This window comes from Dicentrarchus labrax, unplaced genomic scaffold (assembly GCF_905237075.1).
Source record: "Dicentrarchus labrax unplaced genomic scaffold, dlabrax2021, whole genome shotgun sequence".
Lineage (NCBI taxonomy): Eukaryota > Metazoa > Chordata > Actinopteri > Moronidae > Dicentrarchus > Dicentrarchus labrax.
The window spans coordinates 2,482,985-2,502,772 of NW_026136707.1; the positions used below are offsets into that span (position 1 = coordinate 2,482,985).

Genomic DNA, 19,788 nt, shown 5'->3' on the forward strand with positions numbered 1-19,788 from the left:
CTGATTTACTTGATAGATATCAAGAATAAAAGAGTGTTATTTACAGCATATCTCACAACTTTCACTGTTCCTTTGCATATAATCTTAAAAAAACGTGGTTAAACAGCAACCAGACCTGACATCATAGACAGAGTTAGGGTTACAACCCCTAACATTAACCCAAGTAAATGAGAGCCATCTGAGTCATGGCTCTGATTTACTTGGGTTAATGTTAGGGGTTGTAACCCTAACTCTGTCTTTTCTCTCTGACATACAGCAGACTGAAGAAGTTTGGACAGAAAATTGAATCTAAACATCATGCTAATATTATTGTTAACCTCTTGGTGGCAGAATTTCTGGTGTGCAACTGCTGTTTGCATTCTGTATTAAATAAGGGTTTTAGCTAACATTTAGTTTATTTTCACTTATGTTGTCGTGTCCTGTTTTTATGGCTGCATGTTTTTATCTTTTAAGTCTGTCAAAGCACTGGAGTGGCAATAGATTATCAGATCTTTACAAAGCTTGAACGAGACAAAAATATAATAAAATAAGAATCATAAAAAGTTGCCCATCCCTGAACTGAAATGAGCCTTATCTACATACAAAGAACTCCCAATAAACAAATGCACGTGCCATGATAAGAGGTGCACATAAATATCCCTGTGCGGTCCACATCAAATCATATTGACCAACGCACAGCATAAACTGCAGCTCCTCATCTTCTACTGAGTTTATCTCGCAAAAGGTATGTGGTTGTAGCTGAATAGCTTTTAAATACATAGATTAGATGTAGCTTTTTATTTGCCACAAGTCAACAGTTATTTCACTTTCATGCACTTTGGATTTCTAACTTCTGGAGAAAAGATAGTTGTCATCATACCAATGTTCATTTCTTCAGTGTAATTCTGTTACTGACTCTTTTTTTTGTTGTCTCAACCAGAACAATGAAACACAGTTCAGTTCTGCTTTTGCAGCTCCTCCTGGGGACGAGCTCAGCTTACACCTATCGTAAGTACAATCTGTGAATTCTTTGTTATAAAAATTAAAGACCCGTCCACTCAAAAATGAGTATTTCGTCTTCCATTTAGATACTCTCTGGTTTTAAGCTTTGACTCAAACTAATGTAGGGTAATGTAGGGTCACCACATACAGTATCTAAGCAATGACTTAGAGATCGTAAGGTTCAGGTATAAGACAAACAGAATATGTTTAGTTGTTTCTGTAGTGCAGTCAAGGTGATCAACCTTTGTTGGTCATTGTCCAGCAGTCTCTACTACATTTTTATGTATTTGCAGAAAACATTTCAATCAGTCTGCACACTTGTCTCACAAAAGTTTCAGCAAGATTTTTATATATTGAGTGAAAACATTTATGCTCCTGAAAACATTGTCTTGAGACATAGCTTGAATCAGCTATAATCAATAACAGTTATAACAATTAATAACAACATCAGACAATGTGAAAACCTGAACCAACTGTGATCTATTACCTAAATCTGCAGCTCCCCTCAGCTTAACAGAGCAAAGTTTTCAGCTCATTGTTTATCTGTAGTGTTTTGGTTCACTCTTACTACTCTCACAGAACAGTTTTGAGAGCAGCAAGCGGTTGCTATCAGAGAAGAGAGTCTAAAAACCCACTGCACACTGCAGCAGCCAAAGTAGCAGACAATTTTCTCAGGAGTTGGTAGAGACAAAAAAATTACTTTCATAAGGTGGCCAGAAACACAGAACTTACAGAACAGGTTTAGGAATTTGCAAAAAAATGTCCTTTATACATTTTAATGTGTATGTCAATTATCTCATTCACAGAAAATGTGGCCTTGCGTGGAAAAGCGACCCAGTCAGACCGTTTAGTGAGTGCATTTGGATCTGCCTACAACGCTATCGATGGAAACCGTGAATCCAACTACTTGTCCGGATCGTGCACCCAGACTGCTGAACAGAACAACCCCTGGTGGAGAGTGGACCTGCTGGAGCCCTACATCGTCACCTCCATCATCATTACCAACAGAGGAGACTGCTGTTCAGAAAGGATCGATGGGGCAGAGATTCACATCGGCAACTCTTTACAAGACGGTGGCATCACAAACCCAGTGTAAGTGAATTTCATGACTTGTTGTCATAAGCCACTCAGGTCCTGACGCATTATCTTATGATCTATTAGCTATTGGTAAAAGCTTGTAAATAATGAGATAAACTAAAGCCACACCCACTGAACACGTGGCAAATAGTGCCTCTACTCTTGTGAAGGTTAACTTATTTCCTTATTTCAGGTGATGTCTCCAGTTAACCATACCAAACCAAAGATACCCAGCATTTTAGAGCTAGTTTTATAATTTAATCAATTAATTGATTTTGACTGAGCATTGTGCATAGTGGCCTTGTTCCCAATGCCATTTTCAATTGAGTGATTTTCTGACTGGCATGTGTCCAGTAATTTCCTGACACTGATCGTGTAACTGGACACCTCTGATGCTGATAATTCATACGTGATCTGGAAAGATGCAAGTTCATCAGAGGCACCACCTTGCTGTCCATACATTAATGTATAGGTCACTTTTATGTAACAACAGGGTGAAATAATAAAGTATGGTGCCAGTTGTTGCTACTATTTGTTACTTTATTATGCTATATATCGTGTAGTTGCTGCAATTATAAAATAAGTTCATGCTCTGTTTCCTCTCTCTTTATTTCTTTTAGGGTTGGTGTAATTTCTCGTATCCCAGGAGGCAGGTCTTTAAAAATGACTTTTACCGGACTTGTGCAGGGACGTTATGTGACTGTGGCTCTACCTGGTTCAAAAAAGATCCTCACTCTCTGTGAAGTGGAGGTCTACGGGTACCGTGCCCCAACTGGTGAGAATTTGAGCGTATCACATGATTTCATATGAGGCTGAAGCCACACGAGATGGGATTATCTAGGTGATGATATCTTTTGAGCTGTGGTCACACCAGAAGTTGAGAGATGAGATATGACACACAAGCAGTTCAAGATTCGGCACGTTTAGGAAAACTTAAAAAATAAAATAAAAGAGAATAGAATAGAAATAGAAAAAACCAAGAAATAAAAGCTGTATACACTTTATACACCTCTCATTTATACAGATATGTGTGATGGATAATTACACAGATATTGAATACACACATTATTCAAGCATTATGCTAAATATATATATGTATATACCACTGGAAAGGGAAACGATGTGAGAATAGTTGTGCATTTCAGGTTTAAGACATACACAAATTGTGGCCACTTTGTTTTGCAGAAAGCATCAAGGAAAACTAGATATCAGTGCTGATGTTTGTAATTGTGTCCTTTGTGCAGGAGAGAACCTGGCGCTCCAGGGAAAAGCCACACAGTCGTCACTGCATCATTTTTTGGGCGATGCAAGTCATGCCATAGACGGGAATCGTGCCAGTGCCTGGGACCAGGGTTCTTGTATTCACACAAACAACGACTTCAACGCCTGGTGGCGAGTGGACCTGGGCAAAACCCATAAAGTGTTTTCTGTTAACGTAACCTCCTACAGAGAGTCCTTTTTACGGCTCAATGGAGCTGAGATCCGAATTGGAGATTCTCTTGAAAACAATGGCAACAACAATCCCAGGTACTTCACACAAATACAGTACTATACCTAAAGGTTTGTGATTAATAACCATGTTTCTTAAAATATTACCTTTAAAACTCGTATTTCTTAGAATATCCATTCATTTAAAAAAACATTCTATGAGTTAATGTAATTTCTTCTTCTCCTGTAGGTGTGCCGTGATCTCAGGCCTCACTGGAGGTTTCACTGGAAACTTTGCGTGTAACGGGATGGACGGTCGCTACGTTAACATAGTCATTCCTGGAAAGACCATATACCTACTCCTGTGTGAGGTGGAGGTTTATGGCTCCAGGCTGGATTAGGTTCTGAGGAGGCTCAACATGTATAACAATGACATTTCACATTGCAGATGTTTAGCTGATGTTCTTGCCCAGGCTCACTATCATCAGCTCAAGCTTCACCGCATTCATTGGCATCATTAGAGACAGCAGTTATATGCTTCGAAGAACATTAAATCTGCGTTAATACATGTTTTACCACTAGGTGGCAGCGGAACTCCAAAACAAGCTGACATTTGGAGTTGCTTTGTGTTTGTGTTGATAAGAGTAGACAAAAGTATTTTAATTTGTTCAACCCCACCCGAAGAGCTGGCCTTCATAGAGAGGGGCGAGATGTCATATTGTTTAAATATGGAGAGAACGACGCACATTTTCAGTCTTTCCTGGAAGACATTCATTGTGCTGCACAAACTTATTAAACTGATGGCGTTAAAAATACTGAAAACTCTATAGCTGTGCATCTACTATTATTTTTAACATGAATATTTAATTTACCCTACAGTGACAAGGACAATTATGCTGTGATTGTATATAATATTATACTGTATATATACACACATGATTTTGTAAACATTTTGTATTTGTTTGGGTCGTATTTTATTTTGTAATACTGTTGCAAAGCAAAGCTGTTGTATTTTGACTGAGATTAAGTTTTCCATTTCCAGCTTTTCTTTGTACTGTCACTCCCTACAGATGAATATTAAATCACTTTTGCTGAAATACACTGAAACTATAAAAGTAGCCTGCCATGTCTTTGTAATATGTATTATCTCCTAAACTCATTCTGTTGTTGTTGAAACAAATATTTTTATTCAGTTCAGTTCAACTTTATTTAAATAGCGCCAAATGATAACAGAAGTTATCATGGTACCTCTTCAAAGTGAGGGCCGGGGCATAAAGATATTATGAAATATAATTCATAAAAACATAACATATAGAAATCATATTGTATGCAGTATTTTCAATCATACTTACATGTTCAGTAATGGAAAGTCTAACCTACATCCCTAAATAGAACTGCACAAAAATCATTCCACAGGCAACTGAGACAGTTGGGAAAGGTTTATTTTTTTGGCAATGAAAAGTGATTAGTACATAACAATAATAATAATAATAATAATAATAACAATTATAATAATAATAATAATAATAATAATAATAACAATTATAATAATAATAATAATAATAATAATAGGTAAACTGCTTCAGAATATTACATATGGAACCTTTAAACTGTGTTAAACTTACAATAGATTTGTGAAAAATATGGATTATACATTTTTACCTGTGGTGAGCAGACATAAGTACAGTAACACAGTGGACCTCAACCTGGGGGTAATAATCTGCTAATAATCTGATTTACATTGTCATCCTCTCTGCTCTGCATCGCCTGTAATTATTCAATTCAATTCAATTCAATTCAATTTTATTTGTATAGCGCAGACAGAAGTTATCTCAGGACACTTTTCAAATAGAGCAGGTCTAGACCGAACTCTTTAAAACATATATATTGCATACAGTATTACAACACCTCAGAGTGTGTTATCGCTGACTTCTTACAAACCTTACCAAGTATCTGTTTATGGCCCGTTACTCAGAATAAGGCATAAGCACATTTTAAATTCAATAACACTGTAATATTCATAGTTAGAGATTCAAGTAAATTGGAGAGGGTTAGATGTGTTTGTGTCTTTTCAAAGAGAAAAACAGAGAAGTAGAAGAGCATATGATATGTTGAAACCCTTTCAGGATATGTCAACATTGCGCAAAGAAAAATCTGCAACTAAGCATTTTTTAAACATTTTCTCTCTTCCTGCCTGGAATAAGGTCAGAGATATAATCGGGTGGCACTGGCTATCAAGGGTGCACCTAAGTTTCACAGTCTACTTGACTTTGCACAATTAAAGCTGGGCTCTTAAGGAATGAGGATCTGGCTGTTGCAAAATAACAAGACAAACATCTGTGCTTGTCTGAAATGGTTGGTTATAACTCTGTGTTATACCCAGTTTATGTAGTGCAGGCCTGCTGTAATTGTTTGTTTTACTAAAGCCATATTCTGTAGAGACCAGAGATGTCACTGAGGGTATACTCATTAAGTTTACTTAAGTAAATAGTGAATGGATCTCAAGATTGACACATGGACACATGGAGCTATGTATGGAGGAGAAGTAGCATTGCCACTCGATAAAAACACTTTGCTACAAGTGCAAGAAACTCTTACATTTCAATTGTTTACCTAATATTATTAATTAATAAGTATTATCAAGTATTTCTAAATAGTAGTCGTTATATTGTATGCAAAATCATAATCTGCAACGTGTTTTTGTAAATAAATACACTACAATATTTCTAGTAGTATAATATAAAATTGCATAACATGGACCTCAAGATTAGTAAATGTACATAGTTGCTTTCCACCAATGCCACTAAAAAAGAGGAATCTCAAGAAAGAAAAAAAAGCCTTGCTTCTGGGAAATGAGTCTTATTTTTTGTCTAAAAAGAAAAACAATCTTGTCAAGCATGTGTTGCAATAGAAAAAAAAAAGGTCCTGTTGTTGGTCCTCTGGTCCTCTAAAATTGCCTCTCATAAAACAGCAGGTAGGCATTCTTTGTCGCAGACAGACAGAATCGATGGCTGTCTCACTGACCGCACTGTCGTTGTAAGTCAGCCAACGAACTGTAATGTCACCCGGCTCCTGCTGTATGTGAGCGCCGTCACAAATGTAAAATAAAAAAACTAATTTTCAACACTTACCAGAATGAGCTGTGGAGCCCAAATGGCTGACGACGCTCACGAGAGAATAGCAAGCCTAAAAGAAACATAGTTACCAACAATAAGTGCCATGTGCAGACACATTTAATTTGACTGTAGGCATGTATATTTGACAGGCTGGTTCTTGGATCAGCTGCAAGAGAATGAGATGGAGGGTCAGAAGTTTACATAGGAAGAAAACCAAGAAAACTTGGCAAAGTGTGACTGTGCTGACTGCACGGTAGGGATGGATAATATTACTCACTTGGGATGAGTCAAAAAGGAGGACTGCTGCAACGACTCCTCAGCACCGCACTTGCACCTGTAGTCCAAGTGGCGTTGCTGCAGCGGGGAAGAGGAGCAACAGGCAGGTTTTAGTTTCAATCTTCTTATGGATCATATCACTTTGACAAACATATTCACACAAACCAACTTGTTGGAGTGTGAGAATGGAGTGAGAAAATGAGTAGATGTGCAAGCAGGTTTGCCAAAGTTGGCCCACCATAGGGTTCAATTTGGGCCCACTAGATGTTTCTAGCAAAATAACTGTAATTAGTCATTTAAAAATATATAATAAAAATAGCTGTTTATGCTGTTTTATTTTTTGTAAGCTCCTTATACTTGTAGGATCCCTAATTATTATTTTCATGAGCATGGTGGGTAGAGTTATACTTTGTGCAGGAAGTCAGTCAATCAAAGGCACTTGGGATCCAATACAATAGGTGCTATTGACTCGTGGCCCGGTTTCAGTTTTGTCCCTTCACTGTGTATACATACCCCTTGCAGGTCCTGGTGCTCAGCATCTGAAAAGCAAGGTGAGCATTGACAGGGTAAGTGTAACTCGTGTCCATGTCAGCGGCCGCCACATCCAAATCTAGAGACAGAGACCTCAGCTTGTCCAGTAGACAGCTGAGGAACTCATGGGCATCCTGCACAGAAACATATAGAACAAAGAGTTATAGAAGGTGGACATTTGACTAAAAGTAGTTCAGTGAAGATCAGCTGTGTGTGTAAATGAAAAGGGTACTAACCTTCAGACTGTCATCTTTAAACTGAGTTAAACTCAGCGACAGAGGCAGACAGGACACCTTTCTTCTCCCTTCCATTATTGGAGAAGCGGCAGACTCAGACAACCACAAACCCATTGTCTGTCTTTCAGTGGCTAGATCTTTATCCTAGTTTTAAGAATTCTAGTCAAGCAAATGTATTTTATTTGTGATTATATCAAAGTTAATGTGCATGGTGGGTTGTTTGATCTTTGGCATATATCTTGGCATGTTCTTAGATAACCTCTGAAGTTTAACTCACAAGGGAGGAAGTGAAATACAGAATCATGGGAGTAAACCAATGCGCTGTGATTGAATAATGTTGAAGATGATTGGTTCAACTGAAGTAGGTGTGAAGAAAGAGATGCATATAAGACACAAATATTGCTTCATTTTTAAGGGTTTGGAAGCTTTTGTTCTTTTTCATTGGATCCTCAGACACCAAGAGGAAAGCTCCAGGTATCACATTTCATTTCTTTCTGTATTTTGTTCTCTATCCTGCTCTCGCTGCTTCAGCATATTACAACAGATTTTATAAAGCATGTAAGATATGCACTTCTGCTGCATGAGGAAGTACATCAAGGTCAGAATATTAGGACTCTTAATCCAGATTTTGAAATTAAACCACTACTAAATACTTCAAGTTAAAATAAATAGCACAGATTTTTTCATTTCAAATTTATGTGGTTTGAATTTTCCCGTAATTACTTTCTCCATATTTCATCATGAATACTTAAAGATAGAGAGAAATTGTATAATTTAATTGGTTTTGCCATATTGAAGGGACATTGGCGCTTATTTTTTCCAACATGATCCCAGTTTCTGTTCATTTTTACCTCATTTTTACCCTTTTGAATTCCCTCTGAATCTCAATTGTTACATTCAGCATTAATGTTATAATTGCTTCTCCACAATTCTAACATGATACATTTCTAACAGTAATAATGAAGAAGTGTACATTTTTTAAAGGCTCTCATCTGTCTCAACCAGAATGATGAAACTCTGTTTTCTCCTTGTGCTGCTCCTCCTGGACACGAGCTCAGCTTATACGTATAGTAAGTATGATCTGATGATGTCTTCGCTGTACAACATTTCTCAGTAACATTTTGCTGTCTTACTTGATGATGATGATGATGATGATGATGATGATGATGATGATTTTTTGTAATAGAAGGAAGTGGATGTAGGTCTATTTCAAAGCTCACATATATTTTATGGTAAAGGTTCAGTGTGTAACATTTAGAAGGATCTATTGGCAGGAATGGAATATAATATGCACAAAACATATATGCATAATATGCAACTATGTTTTCATCTGAGTATAATCACTTGAATTAAAGAGTTGCTGTGTTTTTGATACCTTAGCATGAGCCTTCAGTTAGTTGCAATCTGCAACTTCACGCTTGATCTGATTCTACACACTGGTCCTTTAAAGCTGTGCTAAGAATTCACACAGTAACAGCCTACTATTATATCTTTTATATTGATTTCAACTGTGTCCTTTATAGAAAATGTGGCCTTGCGTGGAAAAGCGACTCAGTCAGCACGTTATGTGCACACATTCGGAGCGGCTTACAACGCCATTGATGGAAACAGTGAATCTGACTTCCATGCCGGATCGTGCACCCACACTGCTGAACAGACCAACCCCTGGTGGAGAGTGGACCTGCTGGAGCCCTACATTGTCACCTCCATCACCATCACCAACAGAGGAGACTGCTGTGCAGAAAGGCTCGACGGACTGCAGATTCACATCGGCAACTCTTTACAAAACAATAGTTTGGAAAACACAGTGTGAGTGAATATGAAAAATAAGTTGATCCAGCATTTTACTTTTATTTTGCCTTCTTTTTTTGTGTCAGTTTGTCTGAGCACCTTCCTCCTCAACCTTCACACCTCTGCACTGCACTCATACAGAAAGTTAAAGTCTGTCTTGCTAAAGGTGCAGTGGAACAAGGAGAGGTTGTTACTGATGAGTGTGAAAAGGTTTGTCCCTGGGGTTTACGGGCCATATTCCACGAGTTGGAATCCACTTTCAGAAGTTTAAATTTGGTTTTTAGTTTGACTTTAACAAGTCACAACAAGCCTGTTTCTTTCATCTTCATGTTACTCCTGGACCCTTAAGGACTGAAGGTATAAGATGTGATTCATGTGATGCTTCCTCTCTCTGTTAGGGTCGGAACAATCGCAAAAATTGGTGTCGCCAAATCGTTCAATCTGCCTTTAAGCGATCGTCCGGAGGGACGTTATGTGACTTTGGTTCTACCGGGTTCCAAAAGGATTCTTACACTCTGTGAAGTCGAAGTCTACGGGTACCGTGCCCCAACCTGTAAGAATTTGACTTATTACAAACAAATGTGAACAGTATGCAAATTCTTTTATCTCATCTATAAACTGTGGCATGAGCCAAAACATAAATCATATGATACTTTTTTTTGTGCTTTAGCTACATTAACATTAAAGAAACTTTGGTGAGAGTTGTATAATAAATGAGTGTGTATCCTGCTTTTATCCTCCATCCTACATTATGACTGAAAATGACATTACATTTACTGAATGAATTATTCAGTCGTAAATCCTTCAGTCATACATATAGTGCATTTATTAAAACTTAAAATTTTTCATGATTTTGCTGTCACGATAACTGCTAAGAAGTCAAGGTATTTTTTCTAACTGTTTTCTTGTTGCAGCAGAGAACCTGGCTCTCCAAGGAAAAGCCACACAGTCGTCATTGTATGGATTAGGTATTGCATATAATGCCATTGATGGGAATCGAGCCAACAGTTGGAATCAGCCCTCCTGCACTCACACAAACAACGACATGAACCCCTGGTGGCGACTGAGTCTGCCCAAAACCCACAAGGTGTTTTCTGTTAAGGTAACCAACCGAGATGAAGTTGAAGAACGAATCAATGGAGCTGAGATCCGAATTGGAGATTCCCTTGACAACAACGGCAACAACAATCCCAGGTAGCCTACAGTCTGTTAATTAACTGCAATACCAATATAATTAAAAGGTCACGGATTTATGAGTCAAGCTCTTTCATATGGAACTAAATATAAATGTGGTAACTTTCCTTTTTTACATTATCGCCATAATGAAGTGATTTCTTCTTCTTCTTCTTCTTCTTCTTCTTCTTCCACCAGGTGTGCTGTGATCCCAAGCATCCCAGCAGGTGCTACTGCTGAATTCCAGTGTAATGGGATGGATGGCCGCTATGTTAACATTGTTATCCCTGGAAGAACAGAGTACCTGACCCTGTGTGAGGTGGAGGTGTATGGCTCTGTCCTGGATTAGCTTTAAAATGTACTGAACTTGCCATAATTCAGACAACACCATCATATGTACTCAAACAAATCAAAATAACACATTAAGCTATAAATTGATTGTTCACTTAAAAAATATAATTTTCTTATTGTTCCATGCCTATTACCATAACTGTGTTAGTCTCAGCTGCAACAATCACGTGTGAAATAGGCCTGCTATATTTAGTACATGACAGCAGTAGTGTGTTAACTGATCTGTTTTTATTTCTAATGCTGGTTTGAACTGTATTTTAATACTGAACTTGTGATTGTACTGCCATTGCCTGCTGCTGCCTAATATGTTATCTTTGCTGAAGTCAAATTAAATCATTAAAAGCTGGTACTCTCCACCAGCCTGTCATTCACATAAGAAGGCGTCTGAGCTCCACTGAAAGCAGTAAAATCGTCTATGGGGGGGTCACTAGAACATTACAAAAGAACATTATTTTAGTCACAAATAATGTGTTTTTCCATGTAATGGGTATTATTTACTCCCTATAAAAACATTACTTTCTCTGACTACTTCAGTTTGAGTAGGAAGAGATGTACACCTACACCAGCCTTTAAAGCAACCATTGCTTGATCTGGATTTTATTGAAATTCTTGGATGTGTGAAACGCTGCTTGAGCGAGCTCTAAGCTGCTGAGATCACCTACACAAATATGAATGTTTAAACTTTTGTCAATATGGACATGCTACACATTGTTAGTTTGATTCTCCACAATTCAGTCAAATTGTCAAGATCAAATGAATGATTCACGATTGAAATGATAGCCTCATTTTTATACAAGTAATATTCATACTGGTTTAAATAAACAATCTGATAGTATTGCCTGTCTTTGTTGAGCTAGAGTTTTGTGGAAAAGGGGTTAAACGCCTGTCCCATTTAGACGCTGTGCAAATATAGGCAGGTTGAGGTCAGAAAATAAAAGCCATTGCCAGCTATTGATTGAAGTTTTACCATATTTAGGAGTAAGTATTACTGTAACTGACTGTGTAAAGCCAAATTAAATAAACATTGGGTAATACTTCAGATAACTGGAACATTGATTTGGGGATGTGCAATCGATGTGCATGGGAGTAGACTCCAAGCTGTGATGTGATTGGATCAACAGCCTGGCTTTAAGGGTTTTTATATCCAGACACAGCAGTGCCACTCTGTCCCATGTCTCAAAGAGGCTCGGTACAGTAACTCACTGGACTCCAGGGATAAAAGATCTGTTCTAACCAGGAAGCAGGGTAAGCATTTTATTTATTTCATCAATGCATCTCGTATTTTGCAAATTCTTTGTGCAGATATTTATTTTGTATCTTCAAGAATTACACTTTTTACAGTGTGTAGCAAGTATTTCTAGAACTGTGAGTTCCTTCAGCACACAATGCAGCCCCAGAGGTCAGTTAATGAACATACATGTATTGACTCCTCAGCCGCACACTGTCAATACAAAATACTCAGCTTTACAGCTCTTGTGAGGCTTCTATAGCCCTATTCCAAAGCCTGTTACAGTTCACTCCAGATGTTCTTTCTGGTTTGTTTGTGGTGGCCAACTCAGGTCCAGCACACTTCTGCATTTAGAGAGGAGATATTGATAACTCAGTGACTACCAGCTGAGATAATCAACTCACTTGGCGCTGCTCTCACAAGTCGTCCCCACACCTCTCTCTCTCCTGCAGCTGAGTGTACACCACACCCACCTCCACACAGTGTAATTCTGTTCTACGAATAAGATACTTACTGGTTCCAATTGGTGCATTTCTTGTCTTGCTTGTCTGCTTGACGTGACGTGCTACGGTAAGCGTACTGACTCATTTCCGGTTTACTTCCTGCTCTGTGTACACTGTTTGGGTGTGTTTCTACTACTACAAAATTAATGTGGTGTGTAATTATGCTAAAACCATGTCGGATTCTCTGGACCCCTACCCAATGTGACCAGTGATGACATGTATAGCCGCATGTCGTCATTCCACCGCTGGCTGTCGAGGTGGTGTCCAGAAAACAATGTGGGCTTCATTGATAACTGGAAGCCTTTTTGGGGAAAACCTGGTCTGATTAGGAGAGAAGGCATCCATCCCCATTTGGACGGAGCGGCTCTCTTTCTATCTACAAATATGGCGAAGTTTATTTCTAAAACCTGACAGTCCAGAGTTGGGACCAGGAAGCAGAGCTGCTGTCTTACACACGCTTTCTTTAGAACAGTCACCCACCCAAAACCCCATAGAGACTGTGTCTGTCCCCTGACCACCTAAATTATTTAAATAAATAAAAACAAGAGGAGTTCAACATCAAAATCTAATAAAAATTCAAACCAACTCCTCAGTAGCACAAAATAAGAGAATGAAATGTGGGCTGTTAAATATCAGGTCTCTGTCCTCTAAAGCTGTTTTAGTGAATGAATTAATATCAGATTATGATATTGATTTACTTTGTCTTACTGAGACCTGGTTGTCCCACGAGGAGTATGTTAGCCTAAATGAATCCACCCAACCCAGTCATATTAATACTCACATTCCTCGAGGCACTGGCCGAGGAGGTGGAGTGGCAGCCATATATGATTCGAGCGTTTTAATGGACCCTAAATTATAATTCATTTGAAAGCCTTGTTCTTAGTCTTTCTCACCCAAACTGGAAAACACTGCGGCCAGTTCTATTTGTTATAGTGTACCGCGCTCCTGGACCATACTCTGATTTTATATCTGAATTCTCAGAGTTTCTATCAAGTTTAGTCTTTAAATCAGATAAAGTAATTATTGTAGGTGATTTTAATATTCATGTGGATGTTGACAATGACAGCCTTAGTAATGCATTTATATCATTAATAGACTCAATTGGCTTCTGTCAGAGTGTAAGTAAACCAACTCATTGTTTTAATCACACTCTTGACCTTGTTCTATCATATGGCATTGATATTGAACATTTAATAGTCTTCCCACAAAATCCTTTCCTATCTGACCATTATTTAATAACTTTTGAATTCATACTATTAGATTATAAGCCATTAGGCAAAACTTCTTACAGCAGTTGTCTATCTGACAGTGCTGTAGCTAAATTTAAGGAGAAGATTCAATGCCATGTCTGAATTTAACAGAGTCCTATAACAACATTAGTCCCTCTGAAATTGATAATCTTGTCGATAGTGCTGCAGGCTCACTATGATCAACATTAGACTCTATCGCTCCTATAAAAAGGAAATTATTAAAACATAGGAGAATAGCACCTTGGTATAACCACCAAACCCGCCAGTTTAAGCAAATAGCTAGGAAATCTGAAAGGAAATGGCGCTCTTCCAAATAATCAGAATATCGCTCAATTTGGCAAGATAATCTTAAAACTTATAGAAAGGCCCTCCGTAATGCCAGAGGGGCCTATTACTCAGCACTAATAGAAGAAAATAAGAATAACCCTAGGTTCCTCTTCAGCACTGTAGCCAGGCTGACAGAGTCACAGCTCTATTGAGCCACATATCCCCATAAACTTAAGTAACAATGACTTCATGAGCTTCTTCTATAATAAAATTATTACTATTAGAGAGAAAATTAATCACCAACTGCCATCAACAGTTATCAGTGGCTCTCCAAGTTCAGGGACTTTTGCTAATGTAAACTTAGATATATATTTAGACTGTTTTTCTGCTATCGATCTTCATCAGTTAACTTCAGTCATTTCTTCATCGAAGCCATCAACCTGTCTGTTAGACCCGATCCCAACTAGGCTGCTTAAAGAAGTTGTTCCCTTAATTGGCACTTCTTTACCGGATATGATTCATCTTTTTTTATTATCAGGATATGTACCACAGTCCTTTAAAGTAACTGTAATTAAACCCCTTCTTAAAAAGCCCACTCTTGACCCCGGGATTTTAGCCAACTATAGACCGATTTCTAACCTCCCCTTCCTCTCTAAGATTCTGGAGAAAGTAGTCGCCAAAGAGTTGTGTGACTTTCTACATAATAGTTTATTTGAGGATTTTCAGTCAGGATTTAGAGTTCATCATAGCACAGAGACAGCTCTGGTTAAAGTTAATAATGACCTTCTGATTGCTTCTGACAATGGTCTCTGTACTTGTATTATTAGATCTTAGTGCTGCATTTGACACCATTGACCATGATATTCTTTTACAGAGACTTGAGCATCAAATTGGTATTAAAGGACCGCACAAAGCTGGTTTAAGTCATATTTATCAGATCGTTCGCAGTTTGTACATGTTAACAATGAATCTTCAATAAATACTACAGTTAGTCATGGAGTTCCACAAGGTTCTGTACTTGGACCAATACTATTTACTATATATGCTCCCTTTAGGCAACATTATTAGGAATCACTCCATTATCTTTCACTGTTATGCAGATGATACGCAGTTATATCTATCAAGCCCAATGAAATTAATCAATTATCTAAATTACAAACATGTCTTAAGAACATAAAATCCTGGATGACCTGCAATTTTCTGATGTTAAACTCAGAAAAAAACAAAATTCTTGTTCTTGGCCCCAAAAACCTTAGAGACTCACTGTCTAAAGATATAGCTACTCTAGATGGCATTAACTTGGCCTCTAGCACCACTGTCAGGAATTTTGGAGTTATCTTTGATCAGGATTTGTCCTTTAACTCCCACATAAAGCAAACCTCTAGGACTGCCTTCTTTCATTTACGTAATATTACAAAAATTAGACACATACTATCAGAGACAGATGCAGAAAAACTAATCCATGCATTTGTTACTTCAAGGCTGGATTACTGCAACTCTTTATTATCAGGTTGCCCCAATAAGTCCATTAAAACGCTCCAATTAATTCAGAACGCTGCAGCACGAGTACTGACAGGAACTAGAAAAAGAGATCACATCTCTCCTGTACTAGCTTCTCTGCACTGGCTCCCTGCAAAATGTAGAATAGAATTTAAAATCCTCCTCCTCACCTATAAAGCTCTTCATGGTCAGGCCCCTTCATATCTTAAAGAGCTCATAGTACCCTATTACCCCACTAGAACACTATGTTCTCTGAATGCTGGGCTACTTGTGGTTCCTATAGTCTTTAAAGTAGAACAGGAGCCAGAGCCTTCAGTTACCAAGCTCCTCTCCTGTGGAACCAGCTTCCAGTTGTGGTTCGGGAGGCAGACACCCTCTCCACATTCAAGAGTAGGCTTAAGACATTCCTCTTTGATAAAGCTTATAGTGAGGGCTGGATCAGGTGAGTCCGGAACCATCCCTTAGTTATGCTGCTATAGGCCTAGACTATCGGGGGATTTCCCATGATGCACTGAGCTCCTCCCTTCCTCTCTCTTTCTGCTCTCATTCATGTTCCATTAATGCATGTTACTAAATTCACTTCTTCCCCGGAGTTCTTGTGCTTTCTTGTCTCGCAGGTTCTTGGCGATTCTGGTGGAGCCTCCTGCCATGGTCCTGCTACATTGCCATTGCCAATACTGTTGTTGCTGTGCATCTGTCTGTGCGTCTGTCTGTCTCTCTGTCTCACCCACCCCAACTGGTCGAGACAGACGACCACCCACCTAGAGCCGGAGGATCTGTCCTAGGTTTCTGCCTTTTAACAGGCAGTTTTCCTTGCCCTTGTCGCCAAGTGCTTGCTCACGGTGGTACTGTTGGGTCTCTGTAATTAATGTTTTAAAGAGTTCGGTCTAGACCTGCTCTGTTTGAAAAGTGTCCTGAGATAACTTCTGTTATGAATTGGCGCTATACAAATAAAACTGAATTGAATTCATCTTCTTCATGAAGACCTTCATCAGTCAAAATGTACTTTGAGGTGCCATTTGGAGCTTTAATGCTTTTAACAACTCTCTCTCTTGTCTTTCCCAACCAGAATAATGAGGCACAGTGTGGTATTTCTGTTGCTGCTCCTCTTAGGGGCGGGTTCAGCTTACAACTATAGTAAGTATAATGTAGGAATATCCTGTGTTTACAGTTGCAATCAGAAATAATCAACCCCCCTCACCTCAAAAGACATTATAGTGATTTGGATGAGAGACAATGACAATAAATGACAAAAAACCTCATTAAACAACAAAAAATATTTGATAAATATGATTTAATTTGACAACAGAAGTCTACTTAACTTTGAGGTTCAAATGAAACTAACTCTTTTAACACGTGTGCAGTATTATTCAACCTCCAGCTTCAGTACTTTGTGGCGCATCCTTTAGCTTTTATAACTTCTAACAAACGTTTTCGGTAAGTGCTGACAAGCTTCTTACACCTCTCGATTACAATCTTTTCCCATTGTTCACGTGCAAAAGCGTCTAGCTCAGTGATGTTTGATGGCTTCCGTGCTGCCTTCTTTAAATTCCACCAAAGTTAAATCTGGTGACTGAACAGACCACTCCAGGACGTTCCAGGATCTTTTTCTCAACCAAGCTTTGGTTGACTTGGAGATGTGCTTGGGATCATTGTCTTACTGGAAAGTCCAATGATCACCAAGGTTTAATTTGTTAACAGAAGCCATCACGTTCCTCTTTAAAATGGCCTGCTATTTCTGGGAATCCATGATGCCAGGTACACAATGAAAAATCACAAACAGCCTACTATTATATCCTTTATATGGATTTCAACTGTGTCCTTCATAGAAAATCTGGCCTTGCGAGGAAAAGCGACTCAGTCGGCACGTTATGTGCACACATTTGGAGCTGCCTACAGCGCTATTGATGGAAACCGTGACCCTGTCTTCGATGCTGGATCGTGCACCCACAGTGCTGAACAGACCAACCCCTGGTGGAGAGTTGACCTGCTGGAGCCCTACATCGTCACCTCCATCATCATCACCAACAGAGAAGACTGCTGTGCAGACAGGCTCGACGGGGCAGAGATTCACATCGGAAACTCTTTACTAGACGGTGGTGCTGCAAACCCAAGGTGAGTGCATATTAACAGTTTCAAGTTATAAGTGAAAACAGTGACAGCTAGACCCACAATTCTGTTCAATATTCATTACATTTTACCTTCAACCTCAGACCTGTTTCTTAACCATGACACTATGTTGATGAACATCATTAATGTGCTGCTTCCTCTCTTCTTGTGTCTCTTTTAGGGTTGGTGTAATTTCTCATATCCCTGCAGGGATCTCACATACTTTCAGTTTCACTGAACGTCTGGAGGGACGTTACGTGACTGTGCTTATACCTGGTACAAACAAGTTTCTTACACTCTGTGAAGTGGAGGTTTATGGGTACCGAGCCCCAACTGGTAAGAATTTGGTTCATACCATGTTGTATATTTGCAATAAAGGTAATTCTAATTGTATCAGTAGCTAAATGACACAGAGATCAGAGGTTATCCAGCCTGCAGGTCCCACAAGAACCACAGCAGATTTCAGTGACACAAGGTTACACAAACCGCCCAAAATGATTCTTACTTTGATCAGAATTTGATCCATTCGGCCCCATAACATTTTGAAAATCTAGAAGAGGTGCATGCTAGTAATCTTGGAAGTCTTGGATATTTAGCTTGAATCTAGTGTGCATTCTCTACGGGCCCAAAAAGATCAGAGGCTTTTTGTTTGAACATAGTATCCAGATTCTTTAGCACACGTTAGCTGGCAGGAAAACAAGGGTGATGAATACTGTCCATAGTGTTAAATTATTATTGAGACAAGCTCATTGTATGAGTGCTGTAGCATGGCTCAGATGTAAGTGTTTAATTAATCTAAACATCGATTTGCCACAGTGGCAAGGCCTTGCAGGTTTATTAGTATAAACAAGCAGCAAGGTAAATTCAAAGTGCTCAGTCATGAAAGCAGAATTACTCTTCCATAAAGCGTGGGGCTTGCCAGAGACAGATTACAAACAGTCTAGCTGCAGCAGAGAACATTAAACACCAAAAACAACAAACAAAACCTAAGTATCAGCGCTGAGACTATATTTTTTTTGCAGGAGAGAACCTGGCCCTCCAAGGAAAAGCCACACAGTCTTCATTGTATGAATTTGGTATTGCCTATAATGCCATTGACGGGAATCAAGCCAACAATTGGATAAAGGCCTCCTGCAGTCACACAAACAAGGAGATGAACCCCTGGTGGCGACTGGATCTGCGCAAAACCCACAGAGTGTTTTCTGTTAAGGTAACCAACCGAGATTCATATGAACAACGAATCAATGGAGCCGAGATCCGAATTGGAGATTCCCTCGACAACAACGGCAACAACAATCACAGGTAGCCTACAGTCTGTTAATTAATTTCAATACCAATATAGTTAAAAGGTCATGGATTTATGTGTCAAGCTCTTTCATATGGAATTGAACATAAATGTGGTAACTTTTCTTTTTCACATTAATCGCCCTAAAAAAGTGATTTCTTCTTCTTCTTCTTCTACCAGGTGTGCTGTGATCACAAGCATCCCAGCAAGTGCTACTACTGAATTCCAGTGTAATGGGATGGATGGCCGCTATGTTAACATTGTTATCCCTGGAAAAGAAGAGTACCTGACCCTGTGTGAGGTGGAGGTGTATGGCTCTGTCCTGGATTAGGTGTCAATACTAATACTGTTGAATGTACGCAAACAAAACAAAATAGTAGATTAAGCTAAAATTTGTTTCCATTCAAAATAAGACTTATCCAATAAAATTACATCACGAAATGCATACTCATTCATTTTATTGAGACCTGTAGGGAATGGAAGCCCTCTGTGATTTAGGAAGTCTGCGGAAAAATAATAGTCCAAGGGCTCCCAACACTGTGTTAATGTAATGGTGTCAGTCAATTCAGTGGAATTATTAAACTTTATTTTTGCTGTTAGTATTCTGTGAGACTTTCTTGATAGATTTGGAAACTTTTAACACCGCTGTTATGACTTTTTTGGTGTTGATGTTTGCAGCGCTTGTC

General features: G+C 38.8%; 3 protein-coding genes across 5 annotated transcripts; all 3 read left to right on the top strand.

The window, feature by feature from the left end:
- The first annotated feature begins 648 nt into the window (after positions 1–648).
- Positions 649–4,593, top strand: LOC127367571 (fucolectin-1-like). The gene is made up of 6 exons (XM_051407545.1): positions 649–724; positions 920–987; positions 1,788–2,073; positions 2,679–2,833; positions 3,303–3,585; positions 3,737–4,593. The coding sequence occupies exons 2-6, from the start codon at positions 924–926 to the stop codon at positions 3,885–3,887; spliced, it is 939 nt and encodes a 312-aa protein (XP_051263505.1). The 5' UTR covers positions 649–724; positions 920–923; the 3' UTR covers positions 3,888–4,593.
- Positions 4,594–7,973: 3,380 nt separating this feature from the next.
- Positions 7,974–11,795, top strand: LOC127367570 (fucolectin-7). 2 transcript variants are annotated; one of them, XM_051407544.1, is made up of 6 exons: positions 7,974–8,119; positions 8,651–8,715; positions 9,169–9,454; positions 9,835–9,989; positions 10,351–10,630; positions 10,808–11,795. In XM_051407544.1, exons 1-6 carry the CDS (start codon positions 7,980–7,982, stop codon positions 10,956–10,958), a joined length of 1,077 nt encoding a protein of 358 aa, XP_051263504.1. In that variant the 5' UTR covers positions 7,974–7,979; the 3' UTR covers positions 10,959–11,795. The 2 variants fall into 2 exon arrangements, with proteins under 2 accessions (XP_051263504.1, XP_051263502.1); XM_051407542.1 differs by having other exon boundaries at positions 8,003–8,119; positions 8,630–8,715.
- Positions 11,796–12,047: 252 nt separating this feature from the next.
- Positions 12,048–19,704, top strand: LOC127367573 (fucolectin-7). 2 transcript variants are annotated; one of them, XM_051407547.1, is made up of 6 exons: positions 12,048–12,205; positions 16,778–16,845; positions 17,538–17,823; positions 17,999–18,153; positions 18,840–19,119; positions 19,283–19,704. In XM_051407547.1, the coding sequence occupies exons 2-6, from the start codon at positions 16,782–16,784 to the stop codon at positions 19,431–19,433; spliced, it is 936 nt and encodes a 311-aa protein (XP_051263507.1). In that variant the 5' UTR covers positions 12,048–12,205; positions 16,778–16,781; the 3' UTR covers positions 19,434–19,704. The 2 variants fall into 2 exon arrangements, with proteins under 2 accessions (XP_051263507.1, XP_051263508.1); XM_051407548.1 differs by lacking the exon at positions 12,048–12,205 and adding an exon at positions 12,663–12,758.
- Positions 19,705–19,788: the final 84 nt, after the last annotated feature.

Excerpts from the sequence above, each read along its gene's own strand:
- LOC127367571 (XM_051407545.1), top strand. The coding sequence starts at position 924 with ATGAAACACAGTTCAGTTCTGCTTTTGCAGCTCCTCCTGGGGACGAGC. Across the intron at positions 2,074-2,678 it reads GGTGGCATCACAAACCCAGT|GGTTGGTGTAATTTCTCGTA; the intron begins GTAAGTGAATTT and ends TATTTCTTTTAG. Across the intron at positions 3,586-3,736 it reads AATGGCAACAACAATCCCAG|GTGTGCCGTGATCTCAGGCC; the intron begins GTACTTCACACA and ends CTTCTCCTGTAG.
- LOC127367570 (XM_051407544.1), top strand. The coding sequence starts at position 7,980 with ATGTTGAAGATGATTGGTTCAACTGAAGTAGGTGTGAAGAAAGAGATG. Across the intron at positions 8,716-9,168 it reads GAGCTCAGCTTATACGTATA|AAAATGTGGCCTTGCGTGGA; the intron begins GTAAGTATGATC and ends TGTCCTTTATAG. Across the intron at positions 9,455-9,834 it reads AATAGTTTGGAAAACACAGT|GGTCGGAACAATCGCAAAAA; the intron begins GTGAGTGAATAT and ends TCTCTCTGTTAG.
- LOC127367573 (XM_051407547.1), top strand. The coding sequence starts at position 16,782 with ATGAGGCACAGTGTGGTATTTCTGTTGCTGCTCCTCTTAGGGGCGGGT. Across the intron at positions 16,846-17,537 it reads GGGTTCAGCTTACAACTATA|AAAATCTGGCCTTGCGAGGA; the intron begins GTAAGTATAATG and ends TGTCCTTCATAG. Across the intron at positions 18,154-18,839 it reads TGGGTACCGAGCCCCAACTG|GAGAGAACCTGGCCCTCCAA; the intron begins GTAAGAATTTGG and ends TTTTTTTTGCAG.